The 27,388-nt window shown below is 36.2% G+C and overlaps 1 protein-coding gene across 1 annotated transcript in view; it reads right to left on the bottom strand.

Moving 5' to 3' along the window:
- Positions 1 to 6,232: 6,232 nt before the first annotated feature.
- DIAPH2 (diaphanous related formin 2) overlaps positions 6,233 to 27,388 on the bottom strand; it is a 221,794-nt gene continuing 200,638 nt past the window's right edge. Inside the window, exon 28 of the mRNA XM_054388824.1 lies at positions 6,233 to 6,297. Coding sequence (XP_054244799.1) covers positions 6,233 to 6,297 — 65 coding nt within the window. The remainder of the gene's footprint in view (positions 6,298 to 27,388) is intronic.

Raw genomic sequence — 27,388 nt, 5'->3', positions numbered from 1 at the left:
GCAGTTCTGAATGCTATAGAATCATTAAGGTTGGAAAAGACCTCTAAGATCACCAAGTCCAACTGTCAACCCAGTACCACCACAACCATTAACCCATGTTCCAAAGTGCCATGTCTACACATTTTTTTAACAGGTCCAGAGACGGTGACTCACTCTACCACCTCCCTGGGCAGCCTGTTCCAAGGCCTGACCACTTTTTCAGTAAAGACATTTTTCCTAATATTCAACCTAAACCTCCTCTTGCACAACTTGAGTTCATTTCCTCTTGATACTAGGGAGAAGAGACCAACCTCTTTTCAGGGAGTTGTAGAGAACCCGAAGGTCTCCCCTCAGCCTCCTCTTTTCCAGACTAAATAACCCCAGTTCCCTCAGCTGCTCCTCACCAGACCTTCTCTCCAGACCCTTCACCAGCTTCACTGCTCTTCTAGATGCACCCCAGTACCTCAATATCTTTCTTGTAGTGAGGGGCCCCAAACTGAACCTCGGAGTCAGGTGTAGCATCACCAGTGCTGAGTACAGGGGCAGAGAGGATGACGGGAATGTGAAAGGACCATGGCAATCCCAGACTCTTGCCTAGAAAGTCAAGATCATTTACTTAAAAGTAAAGAACTAGGATATGATATAAGTAAGGACACTAATCCTACATTTCTCTTTATCATAACAATCATAGCATTTATGTTTATATGTGGCACTTGCAAGTTTCCATCTTTTTTTTATGTTAATTCCATAAGTAAACAAACTTCTCTTGCTTAACCAGATATCAAATAGTGCATTTTAACTACATTTCAGTTCATCAAAAATAAACACAGTGCTTCTGACCATCCTTTGGCACATCTTTTCTGCACATAAATTTTATTCAACGTGTGCTGTATCAACATGGCTCATCATAGTCATTAGAATTTCATTCCATTAGAACCTAAATACTTACCCAGGAATTCACTGCTTCCTCTCTCTAATTTTGTGCAAGTCAGCCTGTCAGAGTGTCATCCTTAAGTTGTTCAAAGTGCCATACACAGTTTTGAAAGAGTCTGTCAGGTTCCCATTCCATTAAGACAATTTTGTGACTGAGTGAAGCAAATAATTTGGACAGCAGCAGCAATAGCTGTTTGATTGTCTGTCTTAAAACTCTATACTGGAATCCAGCCATTTAAATAAATATGAACCCATATAATTTGTTTAGTGATTCCCTTCTATTGCCTTTTTCTTTTTTTTTTCCAGAATAAAATGGTGTCACCATGATTTAATGTTGGGTTTTTTTTTTTTTTTTTAATTAGGTTCTGGGGTTTCGGGTTTTCTTTTTTGATAATTTTCTTTTTAAAGTCCTCCTCCTCTGGAAAAGGCATCTTTTCACCCAAACTCAAGTCAAATACACTCGACACCTCAGAGAAAAAAAACCCTAACCAACCAACCAAGAAACCCCAAAACAAACAAAAAACCCCAAAACCCAAAACCAGAGACCCATAAAATGTCAGTGAGCCAAAATGGAAGTAATTCAGCACACTAATTTTATATAACAAAACCAGATTTTGAGATGATAGTACCCAATAGGTAGCAGTCATTACGGAGAAGTAAAACATTGGTGCACCTAGCAAAATCATGTTATGTATATCTTTATTACAGTTTTCAGAATACATGGATTAACAGTGGCCAGGCTGTGATTTCATCAAATTTCTATTTTAAACATTACATACAAACACAGAGCTGTTTAAAAAATAGAAATGCATGAGTTTTGTCACCTTTTTTTTTGTTGTTTTCTTTTTTCCTTAAATGTGTTTTGGTTTTGGCATCAGGAGTCATGAGACTTCCAAAAGGGAAACCAAAGGGTGCATGACAGCAGACTGACTGAGCTGTAATAGATTATTGTTCACATTCTGTGGCATATGTATCACCTCAAACAGTGCTAAAAGAAGCACTACAAGAGCCAATCATTCTCCTTTAACATTCTTCTAATGACATCAGTGGGTGCTGAGTGACAGCTTGCAGGACTGCAGAATTCACAGGCTTACACAACTCCCTTTCTTGTGCACAGAAGCAATATGTGATCTGAAATAGAGACACCTGAAGCTGAGGGATTTGGCATTATCTGCTTCCATTGTTGTTTTTGTGTTTTTTTTTTTTTCCCCACTTATTTACATTTTGTGTGCATGCGTGGGCATGTATGTGAGTAGATATTGCAGAAGAAGAGATGTAGAGTTTTTTTACAATACTTACTGTAAGATGAGTAACTTGCAAATACAGTATGGCACATTAAGAGGTGGGCTTTACATTGCATTATCACTTAGCATTTGTTATGCCTGACCTCTCAGCAATTTGAAGGCAAACATTAAAGTATAATTCAGCCAAGCCTTTGTTTAATGGATAAGAAGCAATTTACATATATAGGTAAGTTTGCTCCCACACAACTATTACCAGCTTTAAATATTTACTAGCTGTATCATACTCAATATAGGAAGTATTAAATTCACCCATCAAAGCAGGGTTTGCCTGAGGGATGCAAAAGCTGAACATGGCAAAGTTTTCTTAATGAAAGCTAAAGGAGAATTTCCAGAGCCAAACCTAAAACTCAGCCAGATTCTCAGAGTTTTTGCCAAGCATTTGTATATTGTGGGATGAATTCAAAGTAGGTCGCTGATGAATTGTGGTTTGGATAGAAACCATGAAAACCTTATGGTTTTTACAGCATTTGTCTGAGGTAGTACATATACCACACACAAAAATATACAGATAGTCATAACTATTTGATTATTACAGAAGAAAACTAAGGGAATGCTTGCATTTGTAGCTGAAATTTCAAGAACGAACAGAATAATTTCAGGTAACATTTTCCGTACTGACCATGGTTGTCTACAACCAAAGCAAATTATGTAATAGTATTTCTGGGAATACTTCCTGAAGCTGCTTTGTCAGTGCTCTCTGAGGCACTAATTTTGTTTTGGCTTTAGCATCAGTTCCTAATATGATTAACACTTAAACCAAACATCACTTATGTACCGGGAAAGGCTATTTGTTGAATCACAAACAAACATACATGGCAAACTGTGTTGCACTTTTTTTTTTTTCCTCAGTAAACTCAGTAAACTCCATAAAACTTAGAGCCAAAAATGTCCATAGTGTCTTTACATTTCTGATCTGTACAGCCAGTAGTTAAGCAACAGAGATGCATATTCGTACATGATTTAACCATTAATTCCCCTGTTAATTGCAAATTTAGTTCAATTCATTGCAAAGATCAGATTATCTTCCTTTTAAATATAAACTAAGAAATGTAAACAGTGTAACATACAAAAAAAAAAATCTTCAGTACTTGTAACTAGTAAAATGTGAATGCAAACAGATGTGCTGGTATATTGTTAAAGTAATCTCTCAGAGGACATATAGTGAAACATAATTAGCAAGAAATTTATGTATGAACCCTCCAGCGATTTTCTTTCAGGGATTACTTTGAATACAAATATAATTTAACTGATATAGTTCACTTTTCTTTAGAATTAGAAAATAAGGCAAGTGCATTTCTGAAAAAGGTGCTACTCTTCTACACTTCTAGATAAACATGTGACACCTCTGAAAATTAGATCAATAATAAAAACATTAAAAATATCTGCAATTTAATATAGACTGAAAAAACTATCAAAAGACAAAGTGACCAGCATCAATTTCAGAAAATATTTTAGACTTCATAAATACGAGCACCCTATATTTACATAAATTATCTTCTAAACTAGTTTTCTTTTGAAAGACACTCTTCTCCTAACAGGTATGTCTTTAAATTACAGAAATGTTCCAAATATGAAAAAAAAAAATCGTAGTAAAATAGAAGCATCAGGTGGTGGTTATTTTGGATATGCTTTTTTTTTTCCTTTTTTCTTTTTTTCTTTTTTTTTTTTTTGTGCCTCCTAAGATTTGGTTCTTGAAAATCTGTGGTCAGCTTTCACAGAGCTTTTAAAATAAAAAAATAACCCATGGAAATGGAAAAAACCCAAACCCTCGTGCACTAATAATTACTGCTACAGTATAAAGATTCTGCTGTGAGTTTTTGAGTTTTTATATATATAAAGATTAGACCAGTACTTGCAAATCCCAGCAATATGCTCAATTTAAGCTTTGAATTCTAACACACTGCTGGTTGTAGTACAAATTTATATAGACATTACCAACCTAATCCTTCTAAACTGGCTTTGTACATTTTTATAGCTCTAACTTGAATAGCTGCATTAAAAAAAGTTATGCCTCAATACCAGGTTGATGTTGACCTTACATGAAACAGGATATATTTCTTTGTATCTCTTACTGATAAACAGGGAGAAAAAAATCCTGTTGCATGCATTTTTTTTTCTGAAGTACCATATGACTCTTTAATTTGTTACTAAAACCACAACAAACCCCAAACTGTTTAGGAAGAGTATTAGTTTTCAGCACACATTTCACTAGGCTTCAGTCATATTCCTTTGTTTAGAGAAATAGCAACAGGCAAACCCCCTTTGATGACAATTAAAAAAATTCATTATTTCAACACTTGATTGAAAAGGAGCTGTATCTTTCCTTAAAATAATTGGATATCAATCACTGTAGTTTGAAATGGTGAGAATTTATCCCAAACTAGTCAGATAATCTTGAGAGTATCTTACCAGAGAAGCAAAAAGAATCTACTGTACAGAGATGCTTGGCTCAAGCAGTAGTGCAAAGTTACACTGCCTCAGTATCAAATGCTCCTCTAGCGCTAGCAGTTCGTGCACAGAAAACAATGTGACACTTTACTTTCCAAATAGTCTTTATATAGCATTAAAAAAAAGTTCCCCATAACACCAGGCAATAAAAGTATTCATAATAATTGATCAATCAGTAAAAAGCAATAATAATTTGAGAACAAGTGCCATCTACTACATAGCATCTCAGTTATTTTTAAAAATAAGATAGCTGAGCAACGTATGAGTAGCTTCACTGGAACTCCTGCTTAAAATCCTCCATCCCATCCAGGCAAGCAATGAACCTTTAGTAAAAAAGGATGGTGAAGACTGACCTGAACACCAAACAGACTGTACATTCAACTAGAGTCTGGGCAGAAAAGGGAACTATTGTTTCCCATTGAGTGGCAGAACATACACAGTGTCAGCTACTAAACTGACTGCTCACCTGAGGTACTGCAGTGCAAGGGGCCTCTATACAAAGTAGAACAGGAAGAGCTCCCCCACTCCCAAAAAAAAAAAAAAAAAAAAAAAAAAATCAGACTGCTGCAATCATTGATCACTGCTATATAGTGCTCTGGTAGAAAATTTGTTCTTAGCTGCTAAAGCCTCAGCACTAAAACCCACCAGTAGAGATCCCGCTACATATTTTACCTGAGAAACAGAGGAAAAACTCAGAGGCAGTTCTGAATAACTTCATAATGTAGCTTGTCTCTAAAAACCTACACCAAGGTATTTTTAGCATAATTAAAACAGGACAATCATATTTTCCCCCAAATATCTTTATAAAGAATATATAAGTGCATAATTAGAAAAATCCCTCCTTAGATACAGTTTAAAAACATATCCTGCCCTTGATAGCATTTAGTTTTGGTAAAATACTATGCACTGTTTTAGTCAAATTTTATTAGCAGTGATATATATACATCATCATACCACCACAAGTGTAGGTCTGTGGTATATCCTACTTGCAGTCAAAATAGCTGAATCCACCAGGCTTTACACTGAGATAAGATTTTCAGCAACCTGGCTGGGGATATGCGTTGCTGTTTTTTATGGTTACAAAAAAGATTCTGATAATGTAGACCGGCTCATCTCTGAATTTATTAACATACAATTTTTTTTTTTTTCTTTCATGTCCAGATCAGAACTGCAAATGGTATCCACAGCTGTATTCTTTCAACAAATTTGTATTTTCTTACCCATATAAAACATAAACTAGAAATCCCCAACACCTTTCATGTAAGTTGCCAGCATTTAAAAAAAAAAAGAAAAAGAGAAAAAAAAAGGGATAAAAAAAACAATATAAGAAAATAAGATGTCTTGCTGTTTAACACTGTTTACAGATCTTGGTGGTTGTGGGTAATAAAATACAGTATGTGGATTATTCAGCAATAGCTCTTAAAATACATGATATTTATACACCTTCTCATTTCAACAATACCAGTATTCCTTTATGATCGTTGCAAATGTATATGATAAACTCATTTCAAAGTATTTCCACTTTATTGTAAATAAAACAATTCACTAATTCTTTGGCATCAGAAGAATCATACAGCTGCAATTGTTCCATTGTGGCGAGAACGAGACCTTTCCAAAGTGACTCGTCTGTTATCTGTAATACAAAGAGAGGAAAAAATAAATCACCAGAAGATTTGAAACATGGATAATGCAATGTCAAGAGGTTTTCAAACAGCCCTGAAAATCATTTCAAATGATATGTAAATAAGTAACTAGGAGACTGGATCAGAGAAGTTTCACATTGCAGCTGCCAGACTGAGTTCAAGAGTTCTGCAATCAGCAATAAATTACTTTCTTGATCAGAGAAGCTGGGTGATAAAAGCATTAGGAGAATCCTGAAACACAGTCCCCTTGGAAACAGAACACCAACTAAAACGCTGGGTAAAAAAAAATAAAGTAAAAAAAATCTCATTTTTGAAACAATTTACGCACAGAAACTCTGGAAAAATACATTCCAAGTTTCATGAGAATGTAGTGACCAGTGTGGTGGTGAAAAGCCTGCAAGATGCTTCAAGTATGAAAGTGCTAACACTGTTCACTATAATTTGGTAGGGAGTTAAAAATAGAACAGTTAAATCAGCCACTTCCCTAAGCATTTCCTGATTGTGCAATGTGAACAACTTTTAGTATAAAATATTACACAGTAATTATTGCAATGAATAATAAATATGACTCTATCAGAGGAAAACAATTGCAAAGTCACTGCCACATTCCTAAATGCCTTGAAAATAAAATTTTAAAGCGACGAATACACACACACACACACAAAGGGGCAGGAAATTAACCCCTGCTTGGTTTTATGAAGGCTTTGATCTTTCTTTTTAAAATGTGGTCCTGCTACACAATTTAAAAAAAAAATGTTATTAATCTTTTGTGACTGCTTACTTCTGACCTAGCCTTCTCGACTCTCTCATGTCATATTCAGGTTGCTGCTCTCTCAGCACAGTACCTACAGTGCTCCAGCATCAGGGTGTCCCAATATATGGTTGGAACTCTTAGGTAGGATTGGAACATTGTAAAACAACAGTCATTTCAGAAGAAAAAATCCTGACAGACAAAGTGCAGGCAAGCAGGTATTCTCAGCTTTTCTTACAAATGACCTCATTTACCCATTTCCCATAAAAGCCGCTGTGGAAGAGTGATAAACTTGGGCCAAGACAGAAGGTTCAGGCACAAAGCACAAGATCTCAGCGTGTCTGATGGGTAGAAATGTGTTCTCTGAAGAAGTTACTGACAACTATCCAGAGACTGTGGAAAAGGCTGCAGCAAAGACTAACCTGGGATCTCACCAATGTATATAAACACCTACAGGAGGGTGCAAAGAGGCCAGAGCCAGGCTCTTCTCAGTGGTGCCCAGTTAGAGGATCAGAGCCAGTGGCCATGAACTGAAACACAGGAGGTTACTTCTAAATACCATAAATATTTTTTTTACTATGAGAGTGACTTAGCACTGTAGTGAATTGCCTGGGGTGGTTGTGGAGTCTTTATCCTTAGAGATATTCAAAACCCATCAAGATACAGTCCTGGACAGCTGACTTCAGGGAACGCTGCTTGAGGAGAGAGCAGGGTGGGATGAGTGAGCAAGATGACCTCCAGAGGTCCCTTCTAACTTTTACCACTCTCTGATTCTGTCTCTAAGCTAACAAAGCCAGAAATGGTCCAAGCACATTAAAGGCTCTGGAAAAGACCAAAAAAAGCCATCTCTGTGATCTGTTTCTGGACAAAGAACAGAGGATGTCTCTATAGACTGCATGGGCTCTGCAAAATCAACCTTCCCTTTCCCTATTCAATGAAAGTGTCTCCAATGCTATAGGGAATTAACAGCTCCTTTAGCAAGATTATTAGTTCTTTTTATAGTTCTGCCTTGCCTCCTTTTCCTAATGAATCTACCCATGCATAAAGTATTCAAATTACCCTAAGTCAATCTGTTTTGCATGGGAATAAATCTCTACACTGGTTGCCGTGTCACTAGGCACTGGAAATTAAAGCACAAAAATGCTGTCTAAAACCCAAGAAGCAAAGTTATCAACTCCAACGTGCTGCTGCTCCCCTGTAACAGTGAATAGTAAAGAGCTGAGTGACACTTGCTCTCAGGGGGAGAAGTGCCTTCACCAGTGGACTACTTCTTGACATAATTTCAAGATTGTTAGCTGTAGGGGTTGAAAAAGGATTAAGAGAGTCCAAGGATTGTTGATTTCTTTATACTGTTCGCATGTGTTTGTTGGTTTTGGTTTTTTTTTTCAGATTTTCAATTTTTTTTTTTTTTGTCATGGTAGAGACAAACACTTTCTGTAAATGGCAGTTCAGATTCTCCTGTAATTGCACAACTGCGGAGCTGGGACTTAAAAAACCCCACAAAACAATTGTAAAAACTAGACAGATTGTAATTCCTTCTTCAGCTGATGACAAAGCATTTTCCAATTATCAGAAGTAATCTGTTCTTTTAAACAATTTCCATTTTTAAAATGGAAGCAAAATCCAAAAAGGAATACAAAAGCCAAAAGATTCAAGAGAGACTGGAAAGAATCACAAGCTTCTTCTAATCAAGGAAGCCAGGGTATAAAGATTCCATCGTTACCAGTAAGAAACAATGTCAGCATTTGCTGCAGAGCTTAGTGTGCTTCATAGTGAGCCACACTAAAATAAATGCAAGTAGGATAAAAATCACATTTTATAAATTACACTTTGATAAAATTTTCGGCTCATTATAAAAATGGAATGGGGGTGATTAGTTTTAGTTACTACCAATGTGAAAGCTTTAGAAAATTTTGGAGGTTAATAGAATGTCTGTCTTGTTCTTTCCACAGAAACCTGTTTTATTCAACAGTGAATTTGCAAGCATCCTTGTGTGTGTGTGTGTGCTCATATCTACATCTGGTTAAAAAAAGAAGCATTAGGATGCATTCATACATACATACATACACACAAAGAAAAATGATTACTTACTACATTGGGTGCAAACATATTCACTAGGTTAAAATAAAGGGTTTCATATTAGGATCTGAAACTGGACTGGGCTGGTATTTCAGTGACTCAAGCAAAAATTTTTTAAAATCATGACATTTATTACACCTTCCACATAAGTTATGTCCAACAGCTGTACTTATTTTTTTTTTTTAACGTTACAGACCATATGGAATAGAATACAAAGCAAGACTGGATTATAAACATGACTATACCAGCATAAAACTGGGTATAACATCAATAAATGGTAAAACTATTCACTTGTATTGCAGCGGGGGTGGAGGGAGGGAGAGGGAAAATAAAAGGCAGCAGCAGTAAGCTAAGATTATTTAAAATTCAGACAAAAACCACTGCCAAAAGGCTCAGGTGTACAATTCAGACGTATGTAAAAAATTAGGAGAAAACGTGGTAATAGTTTCTCTGTGTACCAGTTGTGCCTTCTGGGTAGCTCATCTATCCATGCAGATGAGATCTGTGTTTCTTTCTTTATGTCAGAAGTCCATCTCCCTCAAAAGTAGGACATTTAAGAAGCACCTGCAGTGCTTGTATTACAGACTTTATAATCTTTCTCAGAAATGAACTTAAAAGTGGTCTTTCCATCAGCTCAATGGACTTTTCCTTGTAGCAGTAAAAGGTAGAGCAATAAAGGAATAAAATGGAAAACACAGCATTTTATTATATAATCTTCATCTTTGAAGCTAGCTGGATCAAATTCAAATGAAGTAAATATACCAATTAAATGCTGAGAAATCACATTAGTAGCTGTTTTTTTAGTGTATATAAAACTGGAATGTAATCTTGGCCATACAAACTTTACACCTCCACTAGGAGAAATTTATGGACTTTGTTATAATAACAATTACTTGCTCAAGTCTTCTTGCACTCAATATAGTACCGAGATGGAAATAAATAATGTCTACGACATAAAAGATACCTGTGGAGGTGCTGTTGATGCATACATATTATTCACTACATAATATAAACACACTGATATAAATAAAACAAAAAACCAAAACCAGGCAACCAAATCACAATAAGCTTAGTGTGTAAGGGCAATAAATATACGCCGTAAAGTAAACAAAAACCCCCAAACTTATTTCTAGACAACGTATTTGAGTTGTATGGCATTTGACAGCTTCACCCTTCTCTCTTATAGGATGCATGGATAAAGCACTTTAAATTGCCATCAATTAAAAACACATTTGTAGGGAAAAGTATTTCTGCAAAAACTGTACTCTGCAAAATGTGTTTTTCCTTTCCTTTCTGCTCCCTCATTAGTTTTGTTATTAAAAGAGATGTTTCAATAGCTGCCACAGATTTATTAGCTTTTTATTAACACAAAACTCAGTTATATTAGGAGAAAAATAAATGGTATTTTGCAAAACTGCAATACCAAGGTTAAGTGACTTTTCCATTTCGCTTTCTTCTTATCCACTCTTCCAGGTAGTAACTTTGTGCTCTCCTAATTACAAACCTTACTTTTTTATGAGCAATCAATGCTAGTAATAATATAAATGCTCTGTGATCGGACTAGTCATGGCACTGAGATATTTGATAATAGAAAAAGACAGAATCTACAAAACCATCCCTCAAGGGTACTGGATTGGAATATGTATTATTAGTATCCTGTAACAACCACAAAGAAGTTATCTCTTTGACATGCCTTATATTAAAATTATAACTGTATTATAAACTGCTACCTTGGGCTTGGTACCTTACTTGACTAATTCTCCAGGATTAGTGAGGTTTTCTTAGGACATTTAAGGCATTAGAAGTGTTTCTTTGTGCCTTAATTACAACAGTCAATTCAAACACTAGATTGATTTTGAAATCTTATTTCCCTACAGACCTAGAGTGTTCATCAGGAGTATCTAAGTTCCTCCCAAATGCAAATAACTGCAGCACCTCTTGATTAGCATTAAAAAACCCCCCAGCAACAACCAACTCCTAAAATCACCCAAAAAATCCCATAAACCCAACAACCAAACACTGCTGGTGCAGATAAATGCTTTTTGCCCCCTTTTTTAAAAAGAAAAGGTTGAAATATTAATGTATATGCAGAAGGCATCTAAATGTTGTAGAAAAGTGAGCTAAAAGAATACTGAGGTTTTCAGGAATAAGTATTACCAGAACTACTTTGCCTTCTTCAAAGACAGTGGTCACAGGACCCTCATACCTGAACAACAGGTATTTTAGAGAATGTCTTAGTTAAGAAATATTACGATAATCACCTCAATAAGAGCTTAAAATAGTGTCAAAATGTTGCATCTAGAAGAGGGGTAGTGTACAGCATTGGGTGCTCAGCCAGTAGCTGAGCCAGGGCTGGAAGGCTCAAACCCTATTAAGGAGTACTCTGAAATGCTAATTTATTTTACAAGCTCACAACATTAACTACACAATCACTACATATTTGTTATTTTCTTCCTTTTTTTTTTTAATTTCCCTTTTATTCCCTCCTAACTAACTACCCCAAGGTGAATCAACCTTCACATAGCTGCCAATCACAAATTGTTTAATGCCCAGAGAAAGAAGTTACCAGTTTGAGTTGACTTGAAAATGACCATATGAAGAAAGTAGAACACTCAGAAATGAATAAAATGCCTAAAATGTTTCTTTCTGAAATAATTATGACTAGGCAAAAGATTCAGAAATGCATGTTGCAATGGAACTTGTATGGTCTACGTCTTTGGGCATCAATGAAAGCATTAGCGACAAGCATTTATTAGTCATTCATGTAAAATTTTGTTCACCAGGAAAAGTTACTGGAACACTCCTTGCTTTCAGGAGCAACAGAAGGGAAAACACTCACACAGTCCAGGGTACCTCAGCAAGCACCACAAACGCATATAACATGAAAAACAAATTTCCTGTAAATAGGGAATGATTGCACAAACCCCAGATAAGCTGGCCATTTAAAAATGTTCTAAGCAGATACCACAACAGATGAGAATTCCAAGGAACAAACTCTACATACTGATGACATAGGCATTTCTTCTTTAGAAAAAAGTGGAAATCTGAATTGCACTTTACCAGCCAGTGTCCCTTTTTTTTCTGACAGAGATAATGAAATATTTTCTGTACGGTGTCACTGATTAAAACTGGAACAAGTAGGAATAAATCTGAACTATTTTAGCCTGGGCAGCCTCCAGTTTTCTCTTTAAGTCATCTATGCATAGTGAAAAGTGAATGCAAGTGATAATGTCACTGGATGTAACAGGGCATTATCAATTGCTTTAAAGAGCAACCCCTGACAAGGATTAACTTCATTGTTTTTCTTTATTTACAGCATGCACCTTCATCAGGATGGTTTACCAACACTGAAAGGGAAATCTTTTTGGAAATAGGAATTGACAGAATGTAAGACAGATGTAAAAGTGATATAGTGGGAACCAGCAGGGAAGCCCATCAACTTCCAGTGCCTTTTTAACACCTCCAGTCAAACACTGTTCTCTACATTACCTGGCCTCTTCCTGTGACATGATTAGAGAACACCAGCTGAGAAAGTCAAAGAAATTAAGAGCTTCAAAACTGTTGCTGGTGTCTGGAACAAAATCCTTTCGAGAACCAGCACCCTGAGAGAAGCAGCTTCCCTAACCACAATGCTGTGAGATTTGACTTCAAATAGATCCTTCAAAATGTGTGGCCTATATAAAAAAAATAACTAAAACTCAGCAGAGGTAAAAAATCAGTTACGGGAGAAATGTAGCCAAAATAAGACTTCAGTAAGAATTCTCTGACAGAGACAGCACTTCACAAAAGATCTTTCTTGCAAATAGATAAAACAGGTAAATAGAAAAGTTTCTAACTTTGATAAGAGAAACAGAAAAGTTAATGTATTTTCTTTAGATCTTTTAGTATTATAAACACTCTTATTTCAACTTCAACAAGTACCCTACACATGCCTGACAAAAACTGCACTAGACCATTTATAACCATCACACTGGGTCACTTTACATTCATTTGGATTTGATGTATTTGTAAACAAAAATGAGAAAAGTTTAAGTGATACGACATCCCTGTTCTCAACTTTTATTTCCTAAGTACAAAGTCCTGACAATCAAACTTAAATGACAGCTAAAATGGTTCTTTCAGCATCAGTTTCAAATAAAGCACTCAGATTTTAAGGGAATCCTCTAGCTGTGAGGTCTAATTCTGTAACATGTACTTTATTTTGGTTTAGGTCAAAGCCAGGCTTTCACATGAAAACTGAGTGATAATCTGAGCATACATAGGATCACAGAATCACAGAACGTTAGGGGTTGGAAGGGACCTCCAGATATCATCAAGCCTAACCCCCCTGTCAAAGCAGGATCATTTTGGGTAGGCTGCACACTATATGCTGTTATCATGGTCAAAGAGATATCAGGGTTTTTCTTTTGTGGTTGTTGTATTTTAAAGATCTCAAACCCTGACAGCACATACAAACCACAGAATGTGTTAATTATAAAGGTATCACGTGGTGATCTTACAGGAATTTAAAAACTATAGTTTTGATCGGGTCAGTGGGATGTTTACCAATATGTTGATATAATAAGAAAAGGTGTTGAGGAGTAAGAAAAGGTTTTAGAAGAAATAAATAGGAAGAAAATAAATGGGTCTGTATCTAGTAAGAAAATTTTGAGGAGGAAGAAAAGGTATAAAGGAGAACTGTAACAGACCTCATAACTGTCTGGTTCTTTCTAAGAAAAAAAGGAGAGACATCTCCTGAGTTCTCTGCAGGAGTCAGAAGTGCCAAAATTATCCCCACAACATCATAAGCCCTGAGGTAAAATAGATTGGTATGTGGATGTGTGTTCTGTTTAAGAACATTTGTTTCAAAGATGTTAGTCATTTAGATAACACACAGTACCTTCATTTTAAGGTTTCCAGATCAGTCTAGGTGCTCAAGTGGATATCTGCATTCTTTTTAATGTACTAAACAGAACTTGTTAATATTCAGAAGTGCTGTAGTACAGAGCCAGGTCTAAAATACAGAGAGCTAAAGGGCTCTAAAGGGAACAAAGAGACATCTAATCTTACTGCTGCCACTCAGACCTGCCTAGCTGGGCATCGTTAATTGCAGCCTTTGACTTGTATGAAATTGCAGAACACCAATAGAAAAAACATCTATGGTCTATGTGTTATACATAAAAGTGCCTTGAAAATGAATACTGAGAGAAGTCTTCATGTTAAATGGCATGTGATGATGCTTACCAGCTCAGCACAATCCAGCTGTGACCACGGTCAATACAGTTGGGAACACACTTTTGCAACCCAAATCTAGGATGCTGACCATCTGTGTGACAATCCCATTCAGAAAATAGATACTTACCCTATTTAGAGCTGAAGAGAATCTATTACAGTGAAGTATTTATAAATATATATATTATATATATATTTGTGAACCCTATTTTCAAGTAATCTGCTTAAAAGAAATTTTACTATTGCCTACTCCAGACTTAAAAAAAAAAAAAATTCACCCAATAATGTAAGATTCCTTAAAACTTTAAAAGATCTATTTAATATTTAAATTTAACTTTGCTGTCTTTTTAAATAGTACCACTTGGGATGTGCATTGAAAGCTCTTCCACAAGAGTTGCAAAGGAAAAGCCTTAGCTTGAGACAACACATGCCTGCCTCAGGGGTTACAAGACAAATCAATCTATTTTTCTCCTTTCCTCCAAGGGTAATTGGCCTTTAAAATTACAGTGGAAAATAGGCCTTCATGTCAGTACAACGCAGGCACATATACAGCCATTTTCCATTTCTTTTTCAGTTTGAATTCTCAGCTGAGAACTAAACTTATAAAAGGTGGGAAAATAAAAAGAAGATGAAGAGGAATGATTGCATCAGTTCAAATCCTCTCCAATACCAAGCAGCACTGTGACCAGCATTTGAGTCTGGAATTTACTGAAACCTGCTCTGAATAGCTGTCATTTTCCTAGTCAGTACTTTTTCATTCTTGTTTGTGATAAAAAGTACTTGGATTTCTGTGACAGCTTGTACCACTGGCATTCACAAAGATTTGACACAGAATTTTGCTGAACTGAGAAGTTATAATTATTCCTTCATTTGTCATACAATCTCACAAAGTAATACTGATTTTTACCTCACTTATGAAGTTGCCTTTTTCAGTAGCAATCATATCCCTACAATGCTTATGCTGTGCTACACACACCATCATATACAACCTCAGAGCCTGAATATTGCTTAATTGTACACAGCAAAGTTTTACTTGGTTTATAAATCGTTTCAAAGCAGTGAAACTCAGATGAGAACCTTCATCTTTTTCTGATTGCTATTAAATGGTATTTGTAGTGAATTTACTCATATTGTACCTCCACTAAGAAATTCACCTGTGAAAATATTTGCTGGTGCATAAAGATGAGTAATCAGCTAAGCTACCACTGATACACAAAACCAGCAACAACAAAAAAGGTTTTTTAAACAGTAAAAACAGCTTAGCCTTTTAAAAGTAGTACTAAGATTCCCTTGAAAAAGAGTATTGAAAGGGTACCACTAAACCTTTAATATGAACTTCCTCACTGGGAGTGTGTATACAGGTGTAAAGCAATTATTAGATTTGGTATCCGAATGAACTCAGGTTCCCATTAGAGCCTGAATGCTTCAATGACCCTATTATTTTCCTTCCAATGCTCCCAGACCTGATCAACTTAATTATTCTGACTAGTGAAACATTTAGGACATGAATGTATGATTTGTTTTAAACCAAATGAGACAACTGAAAGTATTTCATAAAATAACACTGAAAAAAAAAAAGAGTAAGATATGTGATATGAAGTGCCAAATCCTGGAAGAAGGTCAGATCTATGTAACAGTAACAAGGAAGAAGCAGAAAAAGAAACCCACTGCAATAAAATTACACTTATTCAGATATTTTCCCCATGAGTTTGTGATTTGTGACCTTTACAGTACCTCATGTACAGGTGTATCTTGTGAATCAGAAGGATGAAACAAATTTCAGAGAGTAAATAACCTAGGTCTGCTTCAGTAAGGAAAAAAAAACCCTCAAAGCACAGAGAATGTGTCTGTCCTCTCACAACTACACACAAATTATTGGATCTTCTAACAAAAGACATTTCATGTCAGAGAGGAGTGAAGTAAAAGATGTGTTTGCCTGTTTTAATTGTGCCTACTATTTTCCTGCTTAAGTGTATTCCCGTTTTGAACCGATTTGGTCTGATGCTAATAAACCGTACTCTTCATAAATAATGTAATTTAAAACAACTTCTAAAACGTCCTGTTCCCAGCTCCCCTATTAACACTACTGCTCTAACAATTTGTATTTGCTTGACTGTAAGGTCACCAACAGGACAAAGAAATAAAGACAGTAATAGGTTCTGAACTTCAAGTATACAAGCAGCCATAAAGTTAGCATCTTCTCATACGAATGCATTTGTCCTTAAAAAGAATCAAACTGACATCAGAGTAGTCCCCTCGCCCCTTGCCTCCTTTCACTAATGATATGTAATGGCTGCTGAGCCTGCAATAAATGTGTTTATGTCCAGCTACATTGCCATCATTTTACAACCCAATCTGATACTTCTAAGAAAGAAAGAAGTCGCGGGAGACCAGCACCAGCTTGTGCTGAAGGCATTTCTTGACATCAGCCTTCACTTCGCACTTCAAATGGAAGTATTCGATTTGACAAAACATACTGAACGTCAAGAGAGAAGGCTCTTCACCTCCCTTCCAAAACTGCCTGAGAGAAGTCAATACTAATTCCTCTACAAAGTTACAATCAAAACCTGACAGATGAAAGTCAAAGGGGAAGCTTTCTAGCTATTCCTTACGATATTTTATTAAAGAGTGGAGTATGAATGTGTATGCCTCACCCTCACCCTCCACTTCTCAGTTTTATCAGTTAGCAGTTTAAATACTGTAATTCACATCTTCCCTGCATAGGTGCTTTACTCTTTGCATAGAACATGAAAGTAATGAACTCAAAGATAGAGAAAAAAGAGAAAGCTCTCTTTTTTTAAAAGGAATTTGTTCAGAGCAGGAGTTGGATAACACTCCTGAAAAGCATATATTTCCTGCTGCTTCATGTAAACTGGTTACAAAAGTTTTTCTCCACATCCACACAATTGACAGCCCTACTCAAAAGCAAACAATTTTCCTTATAGACTGCAAAAGTCTATCTTCTGTATTTTTTTTATATATTAGAAACAAATTATCTTTATATATATATATATATATAACAAATATATCTTTATATATATATATATATAACAAATTATCTTTATATATATATATATATATGGAACCCTCTGCAATAACTTGTAGCCTACATGTAAAATGAAGTATCTTAAATAATACAATAAAGGCATACTATCCATAATTATTTTTTGATTAAATAAAATATCAGCATTTTTTATTCATGGCTAGGTTAACATTTACAATTCAGTATTTTGCAATATTTAAATGGCATTGAATATGCTATGAGAAAACCTTAAAACTACATCACTCCTGTATAACTGGCTGGCAAAGGCTGTAGTCTTCTGTGACCATCTGCACCTTTGTGGTATAAAAATTAAAGAAAAGGCTCCTGTCTGAGCCTGGTAAGATGATCTCATTGCTACCTGTTACTTTTCTACACACCCCAAATGAGAATAACTAGATACTGCATGTGACTTTTACTATAAGTTATTTGCCACAAAGGCATATGCAGGTTATGTGAATGTGAAACTGTTGCTTATTAAAAGAATTCATACAAGAAAGTAATTTAGGCTATACACAGCAGACTCTGAGGCAAAATATAATAACTTTTAGGAATTTAGGAGTCTAATTTCTTTCTTGGCTGAGCACAGACAACTCCATTATGATTCAATGTTGAGACCTTGGTGCTCACATAAGGTAGAATTTGACCCCTTATGTTCATATAAAGAATAAAAGTACAGAAGCAGTTAACGGTGTGAGAGGGCAACAAGTTTTCATTAAAGAGCTCAAAAACAGTTTCTATTTATTAATAATTGTATTTGAGGAGTGACATTTTCTAAGGCTTCCTGTGCTACTTCAGGCACAACTCCCTCAGGTTAGTGAAACTCCACAAACCCTGATCAGTCCACAAATCCTGACCTATTTTGCTTGCAAAATGTGCCAGTGCATCGATACAGCTCTTTCTGAAAGAACTGCAAGGACCTCAAAGCAAGAAGGGCAGGGGTAGCATGGGATTACAGCATGTGCATCTGTTATTCAGAGGGTTCCTAAGAACCTGTGAGTATTTTAGGAATGCTTTAACAGCCCTTTTGCAAAGACTAAGGGGACAGCCATGTGTAGGTGTACTATTATTGTCTGCATTTTAAAAACAGGTTTGAAAATTCTAGAGCTTTTGAAGTCTATACACCAAAACATTACGTCCTTAGTGTGTCTACCTAAATGAACCCCTGTTTAGGTAAAAGATGCAGTTATACAAACATCAATACAGCTGTTCCAGAATTCCTTTCTCAGGTCAAGCTTTTCCACCTTTCCCTAACTACAAACCCTTCCTTCATTAAACAAGGTGTGACAATGCTGATAGCCTGTATCATGCACTATGAAAAGGACCCTAAAAAAGTTATGATCTGAATTAAAAACAAGACCAGATTGTGGCTTGAGAGACACTAGAAAACACAACAATGTGAACTGAGTCCTCAATGCAAGTTCCAGAAGTTTCAAATAATTCCACTTTGTTTCAAAAGAAAAATAAACAATCTAGAGCTACTGTTTCCACTAAAAATGCTCTTGAGGTCACCAATTCACACATGATACCTTATTACAACCCACAAGTGTTGCATTCTCTGCACAAATGTCAAAAAAATGGAAAATTAACTGGCACCTTTTAACCTCTCAGTACCACAGCTACAAACTTTTATGGAATTCCTTGCCACTTACAGAAGGGGCTCCAAAGCAAGCAACACCATGGTTAACACTGCCTGTCACTGCTTCTGTCAGGTAGTGACACGATCTTAACACTGCTTAAGTATTTCTAAAAAAATATGTATTTAAATTTTTGCATATTGTCTTTTAAGCTCTTTTAGTTGAAATTAACTTTCACATAATTCAAAGGTAGGTAACAGATGAAAGAGTTAAGCGAGAGGTATTCTTCCATGAGTTCTTAATTATTATGTTGCTTCAAAAACAACTATATCCAAATGTTAATGCCAACATTCATAATATGAATAAAAACATTTTCATAGACGTAAAAGCTAAGAAAGCAAAATGATAGTAATGTGTTGACTACACCAGAAAATTAGTCCTTCCTTCAGAACTTTAGGCACGACCTCCTTAACATACTCAATCCAAAAGGTTTCTGGCAGTAGCTGGAAATCTTTTCTCCTAGAGATCTTACACAAATATAAACAGATTCTTTGCTCCTTTTGGTGTTAAACAGGTTTATCTAGTCACCTAATCTTAATGAGGAAAATGCAAGACTGCTCTTTATGGAGGCCCATCCATTTGCTGACTTCTGCCGTGCAGTCGGGATTCTCGGCAGCCTTCCTGCCTGCCTTTTGCTCGCTGCAGAACTCTAGCTACACCGTGGTAGAAAACCACACTTCCCCAGCTCCACTGAGCAGTGTGAACTGCTGTTCTATGCTTTTAAGTCTCACTTGGCTGCTGCATTGTTTAGAAAGTTAAACAGTTTCATGTCAATTGCTCACAATTCTCCTGTGTTCTCTGACCTCTTTGTCAGTTATTAATTTCCTTAATACGTTATCTATCAGTGATTCTTCCCTGACATACTAGACCTACACTACGTTAAAATTCTCTTGAAGATAACACTGATACCATACTCCACCTTCTGCACTGATAATTGAAAATGAGCTGCATATAAAAGTATGAACAGGGCAACTACTGAGCATAGCTGTTCTGAGAAAAAAGAAAAAAAAAAAAAAACCTTCTGCACTTTCTCAACTCTTGCCCAAGCCAGATACCACATGAATTCCAGGTAACAAAGCCATACGGAATCCTGTATTTCACCTTTTAGTTTAGCTAATAAACTAGATGCTTTTGTAATTTATTTATGCTTTTGTCAGCAAGAATCTGAAGCACAACATACAAGAAATGACTGGTTAAATATGTTCCCCTCCAATTACATAATAGAAGAATATGATTTCCCATGACTGTACTTTCTTGGTTCCAGCAGTGAACAAGACAGAAGACAGTGGAAGCTTCATTTGTCTTTCAGCCTCTTCTCCCACTCTCAGCCTTTTTCATCACAGAACACAAAGTATAACTATTACACAGAATCCGTAAATCTTTTTTTTTTTTTTTAAAGTTTTCCATCAGCCTCCTCTCCACACCAAAGCAGCTCTACTCAAATACCTGGTTTTGCTTTGATTTGTAGGTGAATCAGCCTCATTTTCACCTGCTTCTCCTTCTCAGTGTTTTCAGAACATGGCTATATAGCCTTTCTTCCAGAAATGTTGTTTGGTATTCACAATATTAGGTAAGCTTCCCACCATTCTCTATGCTGCTCCATATCTTGAACAAGAAAGGAGACAGTCACTCCAGCTTTTTATCTACCCTGATGGGAGTGGGACTGAACCAGCCCACTTGTTCAGCCTATACAATGCTTGTGAATGCAAAGCTTGAAGAAATACTTTCACATTCACATTCACGTGGGTAGATGGGAAGAAGTAATGAAACCTTATACAAAGATGCTCAGGAAGATTTTGTAATTGAAATTCTGCTCTTAAGCCTGCTCCAGACTGAAGTGACAGAAGTGAGAGATAAGGCAAGGGTGGCTTGGCTGTGTGTAACGTGGCAGAGGAGGCTCAGGACAGGTCACTGCTGAGAGTGCAGAAAACCAAGCAAGTCACTCAGGGACAAATCTTGGCCTTAAGTATCTTCTAAACACAGAGGACTTGATTTGCTAATAAGGATGAAGGTTGTTGGGTCATCTTTTTCACTGCCACACGCAAGAGACTTTAGAGTCCTATATGTCCCCTTAGTTACTTGTAGCCATGAAAATAATATTCTGTGCCACAAATCTTGGTTCTTTCCAACTTTTTTTTTCCCTTTTAAATATCTAGTTACCAGTACCACTCCCAAACTAGTTCTGCCATACAAACCAGCAAATTCTGAATTTAGTCAGGAGCCTCTGTCTGGAGTGGGAGAGAATAGGAACTTACACAGATTTTGCTGCCAGAGAAAATGATTAGGAAAATACATCCTTAATGCCACTAAAATAACATTAATCCATCAGATATTTTTTGCCCAAAGCTGGCAATGTCCTTTAGAATTATGTTTTGCTCTATGTAAACAGTTTTAACTACAAGCTCCTTCAATTTCATCTGAGGGAATATTTTTTCACGCTTGAACTAGTTTCATCTTCGCAAATAACAAAGTCAGTGTGTGAACAGTTTACACCTATTTGTGATTCACCAGGCACAGTGGCCTGTTAAATATCACCCACCTCTTCCTTGTTTTTAATTCTGACTCCTAAAAGCCAAGGAATTCTGCTTGCTTTTAAAGTCAAAACAAAATGAAAACCATAAACACCTTGTCCATTGTCCACCAAAAGCAGAGTGAATCACATTTCAGAGCACACAATGCAAAGCTCCTTTTGTTGAATTATACTTTTGATCAAAGGATGTTACCATTTTTGTTTTTATTCTCTTTAACTGTATGTTCTGGACAGAATTTCCTACAAAACATAACTGAGACTTTGCTGAACACTGATGGTGATTCTTATTGATGTCCAAGTATATATCTTGCACTAGATACTCAAGGAGACAAGGATGTAAACATAAATAACAAATGACATTTTTGAGGCACTTAAATTACCTCAACTGTTTATGATGAATGAAAATCATTAGCAAATACCTCAAATTTTCCAACCTAACATCTCAATAGTAACAAAGAAAAACAGTAGTAAATAAAAGAGAGCCTGCACTTCAGCTTACCAACTTGATCTGGAAGTCAGCCAGACTTTTAGACAGAGAAAGCCATCTCTACAGAGCTTTTTTTTTTTTTTTTTTTTTTTTTTAATAAATTCTATGAATGTTTCTGATGTGATTTTGGAATATCCTAGTCAGCAGTAGGAAAAGCAAACTGTAAATGAATAATTTTCAAAAGATGTAACAACAATTGTTACAGAGATTTTTTTTTCCCCATAAAGTATGCTGACTGCACTTTAAGGCAAATAATTATTTCATAAAACAGCATGCTTGTAAAGGGCTGAAAATTGTATCCATAAAACAGAAGGGAAAGAAACAAGGAAGAGAAGTACTGTGAAGTATGCAAAATATCTTCATGTGCCTTTTTACTTTTTGACAAGAATGCATTTAAATACTCTTTGAACAACACAGATGCACAAACAGTACGAAAGAGTCAAAGTGCTAACTGCAATTTGATTTATTGTGTTTATTTTGAGTTATAGTTCAAAACCAAGCCTTATGTACTTCAAGTCCAGCACAGCTTGAGACAGTCACAAAGTCTGGAAAGTCCAGGAGGAAGAATTAGTAAATGTCACAATACCTTCAGGGCACAATAGATCCTTAAAATAGGTAATGCTTCAAGAGTTTAAACAGGAAAAGTACAGCAGGGTGCCTTGAAGAAAAATCTGCATCAGGCTGAAAGGTCTACTAACTTAAGCTTAATGATGAGCAAACTGAAAGGTCACTCAGCATTGCCATCCCTGTATGCTCAGTTACAGCTGTTTGATGTGACTGATGCAATCATTTTGCTGTCCAGCAAAATAACTATTAAAATAGTTTGAGTCACACAGTGCCTCTTAAAAAAAGATCATGCCCTTTTCTTCTCTGTTATCACACACGTCTGATGACAAGACTGTTCACAGGAGGGACCTTCTGAACATTGAAAATGCCTTATATGCTTATAAATACATTTATATGGTTATGTATGTGTACACAAACACATTCTATCACTGAGAGACACAATAGATTGTCTTTTAACATGCAAAGTCTCATTACAAAAACTGATGTAGTAGTAGTTCATCTAAATAAATATCCAAGACTTGTATGAGATCTGGAAATTTGTAGGGTTCACAATAACCCAGTAAAAGTGGTTACCATCTCTGTTAGTGTTCACATGTAGTCCTCAGAGCATCAACTACCATACGAAAACAATTATGCAGTAAAGTTCACAGTTTAAAGAGACTACAAGCCAATCACTTGCTAACTACCTGTTCATTTTAAAATTTAAAAGTAGGGCATTTCAGAAATCATTGCCATATGAAACCTGAATAAAACCCCATAGGTCTAAAAATTCTTGCAAATGATCCTAAAAAAAAAAAAATTAAGATGGAGTCCTGATACAGTGACTAAAATGAGAGCTAAAACCTTTTCCTTTAAAAAAATGCTGAAATAGATTACTGAACAATTTCCAACAATTTTCCCCAAATGTTTTTGAAACAGAGAAGTCTATTTCAGATTGACTTTAAACCTAAAGAAGATTTTAAAACTAAAGAAAACTTAGGGCAACTTACAGATTTCTGTAAAAATATAGTTCCAGCAAATTATAAGATTTCTGAAAATACCTGTTATTTTTTTTCCTCCTTAGGAACATTTTGAAGTACTGACAAAGTTCCCTCTTTTTTTTTTTTCTTCTTTTTTTCCTTGAATGCTCCCCACTCAGGATCATCTCTGTCAGCTTTGCAGACAAGAGAGCTGATATAACGGCAGCTTTTTTTACGACAGCTGCTGAGAATATTTGTTTCATTCCATCTGCCCTCACTAAATCTCTCAGCTTTGAGGGGTTAACAGCACACTACAATATTTTATTATATCTATGTACTTTTACAGATTGCTAACTTTTATGCTTCCAAGTTTCTTCTGAGTTTGCTTACAATCAAATTATTTTTGCAAATTATTTTATGTCTGCTATTTCTGTTTCATGAATGGAAGTACTAAAGGTTAAATCTGCTGCTAAATGTCCATCTCTTTAGAGAGTAATGAGATGCGATCAAAAGTTGCAGAATCTCTACAAACCTCCCCCCCACAAAAAAAAAAAAGTGACAGTAACCATGAAAGGATCATAGAGCATTTGTGTGAATGAAGGTACTTAACAGGATTTTAGACTGCAGTTTGCCAAGGGCTAACTGGTGAGATTCACAATAGAGATAAGCCTAAGAATGACTGTTTTGCATATTAAATTCTGTCACCAAAAGCCTCTCAGGTTTCTAAAAATAGATAATAAAATTAAGAAAGGGAGCAACTTCATACCAATTTATGGCTGAGAAAATTAATTTACATCCCACCAAGCCCATCTTCCTCAGAATGTTCCATTTTGAAGTCTTTAACAAATGCATAGTACTCATGCTTTTGTAAATAAAACATCAGTTAACTTAGCAGTTAACTTGCCCAGCAGTGAAATCTACATCCACAACCTCATTTCACCTAAGCTGTTTAACATCACCATCTAGCCACTACCAGAAAAGAAAAGTGAATATATGAAAGATGAAGTGAAGAAGCAAATTTGAGTTCTGTACTACACTAAAGGCTGGTAAGAGTATAAAATAACAGCAATGGGATAATACTTGGGTCTATACCACTAACAGTCTGAGCAAATAGAAAAAGCTGGCTGCCACCACAAGGAGATGAGAAAAAGGCACAGACCATGACAGCAACAGAGCAGCCTTTACCTAGTGTCATACAGACTGGGTTATTAAATACCACATTGGACTGTTAGGTAGAGAACAATCTTTTCAACACTCTCAGTGTCCATCCCATGAAGCAGCTTGAATGAAGAAAGGCAGCCTTTAGGTTGGTGCACAATAGCGTTTAAAGGGCCTGGCTCAAGGTCCATCCAGTAACAGTTACCATGTAGTAATGTAACTTAACATCCCTGCATGACCAAAAAAAATCACACCAAGAATCAAGTAGTTCTGTTTAACTCGGAAAAGGTGGGCTACATAAAAACAGATAAATAAATCCCCAAACACATTACAAAAAAAAAAAAAAAAAAAAAAAAAGAGGAAAATGGGTTTAAAGAAATGTTAAAGGACAGATTATTCACCTCTTAGAGGTGTTGTGAAGAATGCTTAAACACACCCTAGACTTCAGAAATACACAGCAGACATCCCAAGTAACAGTGACAGGTTTAAGATGCAGGAAAAGAAACAGGGCTGATTATGCAGTGAGATCAGGAAGGTGTTCTAAACAAGCAGGCATCCTTCCAAACACTCAGATCTTGTCTGAAGTAACAACAAAGTATCATCTTTGATTCACGACTCCAGTACAAGGTATTACACATGCACACAGGACAACAGGAAAAAAAAAAAGACAAAGAAAAAGCCAACCCTGGTAAGAAACAGCAATATTATTCCCATTAGTATTTCCACTGTAGCTCAAGAGTAAGTGCATAAAGATTTTTTTGCTGCCACCCCCCCCTAACTATAGATGGCCAGTAGAATTATTTCCTGTGTACCCAGCTGGTGCTGAAAATCACACTAAATATCTCTTAAAAATCCAAGGTCAAATACAGAGTGAGCATTTAAGCAAACCACTTAGCCCTGGATATTCTAGGTCTAATCCTAGTAGTTTAGCCAGCAGCTAAGCTGTCTTTCCTTCTTTCATTCTGAAAATGGCTTAATCATCCAGCCTGGCTTTAAGCAATTAAAAATCTCCCTGCCTGTAACTGACAACTGATGTAACTAAATATTAATTCTTATCTTACAGAATTTATATTTAATCTACAGTGCTAATATTGACCATATTCAGATAATACATTAACACCACTGATTTTTACATCTCCAGTCCCCTGCCTTTAAAAAACTTACCTTTCTTATTTTTACAAAACCCCAAATTAATTTGTATCATACAGCCTCTATTTTCGCTCCTTATGAAAGGAAGAAAATTCAGTGCCTTAATGTTTTGTCTGACTTTTTTCTTTCAGATGACCGACTGTTCTCACAAACTACAAAGAGGTCAGAGTATTTGGGCTTGTTTGCTCTTGTGAAGAGAAGAGCTAAGGAGGAGGGATCTAACAGCAACCTTGAGCTGTCTGAAGGCGAATCACAAAACCTGAGTCAGATGCTTCTTGCTCATGGCAGAAGGAAAAACAAGAGACAAGAGTCCAAACCTGCAGCTTAAGTGTTAGGACAAAAAATTCTGCAGTAGGAATGCAGGGCAGCACTAGAACAGGTTACCCAAGAGGTTCTGCAGGCTTTTAGGACTTGGTTTAACAAGTCACAGCTGACTCCATTCAGTGTGCTGATAATTCTGCTTCAAGCAGGAGGCTGTACTAGATGATTTCCAGAAGCCCTTCCAAACATTTCTCACACCCTATCAATTCCCCAGTTCTTGGCAAGCACGTATCAGGGACTCAGAAATAATAAGTATTAACACTAGTTATTTTTGGCTTGTCATTAGTATTTACATCCATACTCTTAGCAGTTCTAAATGCCAAAGCTTTGGTTTCACTGATATTTTTCAAATAGGAAAGTTGTTTGGGTTTTTTTTGCCAATTTATCATTTCTAATCTATTCAAAGCTTAAGCCAGAACACTTCAGTGAGACTTCTTCATAAGTAACTGTACATAATGAAAATAAATTAACATCTATTATTTAGCTCCCTTCTTAAAAAAAGTTTACATATGCCTGCCAGCTAAAGCATAAATTGTAAAAATAAACAAAATTTATAGCTAGGGGATCTTCACCACTCTCTGAGGGATCAGTGGTAAGATACAATAGAACTAGGACTCAGGCTAGCTGCCTGATAAATTCCTCAGTACACATAACTACCAGTAATGGTTCAGAATTTAATAGATATTAGTATGTTAGCAATAATATTTTGTAACTGCAACAGCCACAGTCAGCTGTGATTGCATCCATAACACAGGCATTTAGGAAGTGCTGCTATGGCTATGGTGCAGGAGGTGTCTTGTTTGGACAATATGTCTATTCCACAGTGTTTTACAGTCCTGCACTGCAGTGCATGGGCTGACCAGATCCTAGCAGCAGAGCAGGTGCATTCCTCAGCAAGGTTCTCTACTCATTTCATTTGAAGTACCCAGCAGAGAACAAGCCAGGTCACTTCTGGCTTGTGTGTCAGGGTTTCCTTCCAAATTGCCTGGAGGAACACTATGCAGCATGATGCAGATGCAGTGAACATGCGGACCAAGACTCTTGAATATGCCATCAAACATCTGTCCACACCGCAGACATAGCCAAAGGGACTGCACTCAGCACCACGATGGGCAGAACAGCCTCCCTCGACTATATAAAAGTAAATAAATAAAAAGCTCTTGAGATTGTCTCCCATCATCTTCAGCTAAAA

Source organism: Indicator indicator, chromosome 17 (genome assembly GCF_027791375.1).
Source record: "Indicator indicator isolate 239-I01 chromosome 17, UM_Iind_1.1, whole genome shotgun sequence".
In the NCBI taxonomy this organism is placed as follows: Eukaryota; Metazoa; Chordata; class Aves; order Piciformes; family Indicatoridae; genus Indicator; species Indicator indicator.
This window is presented reverse-complemented; position numbering and strand designations above follow the sequence as displayed.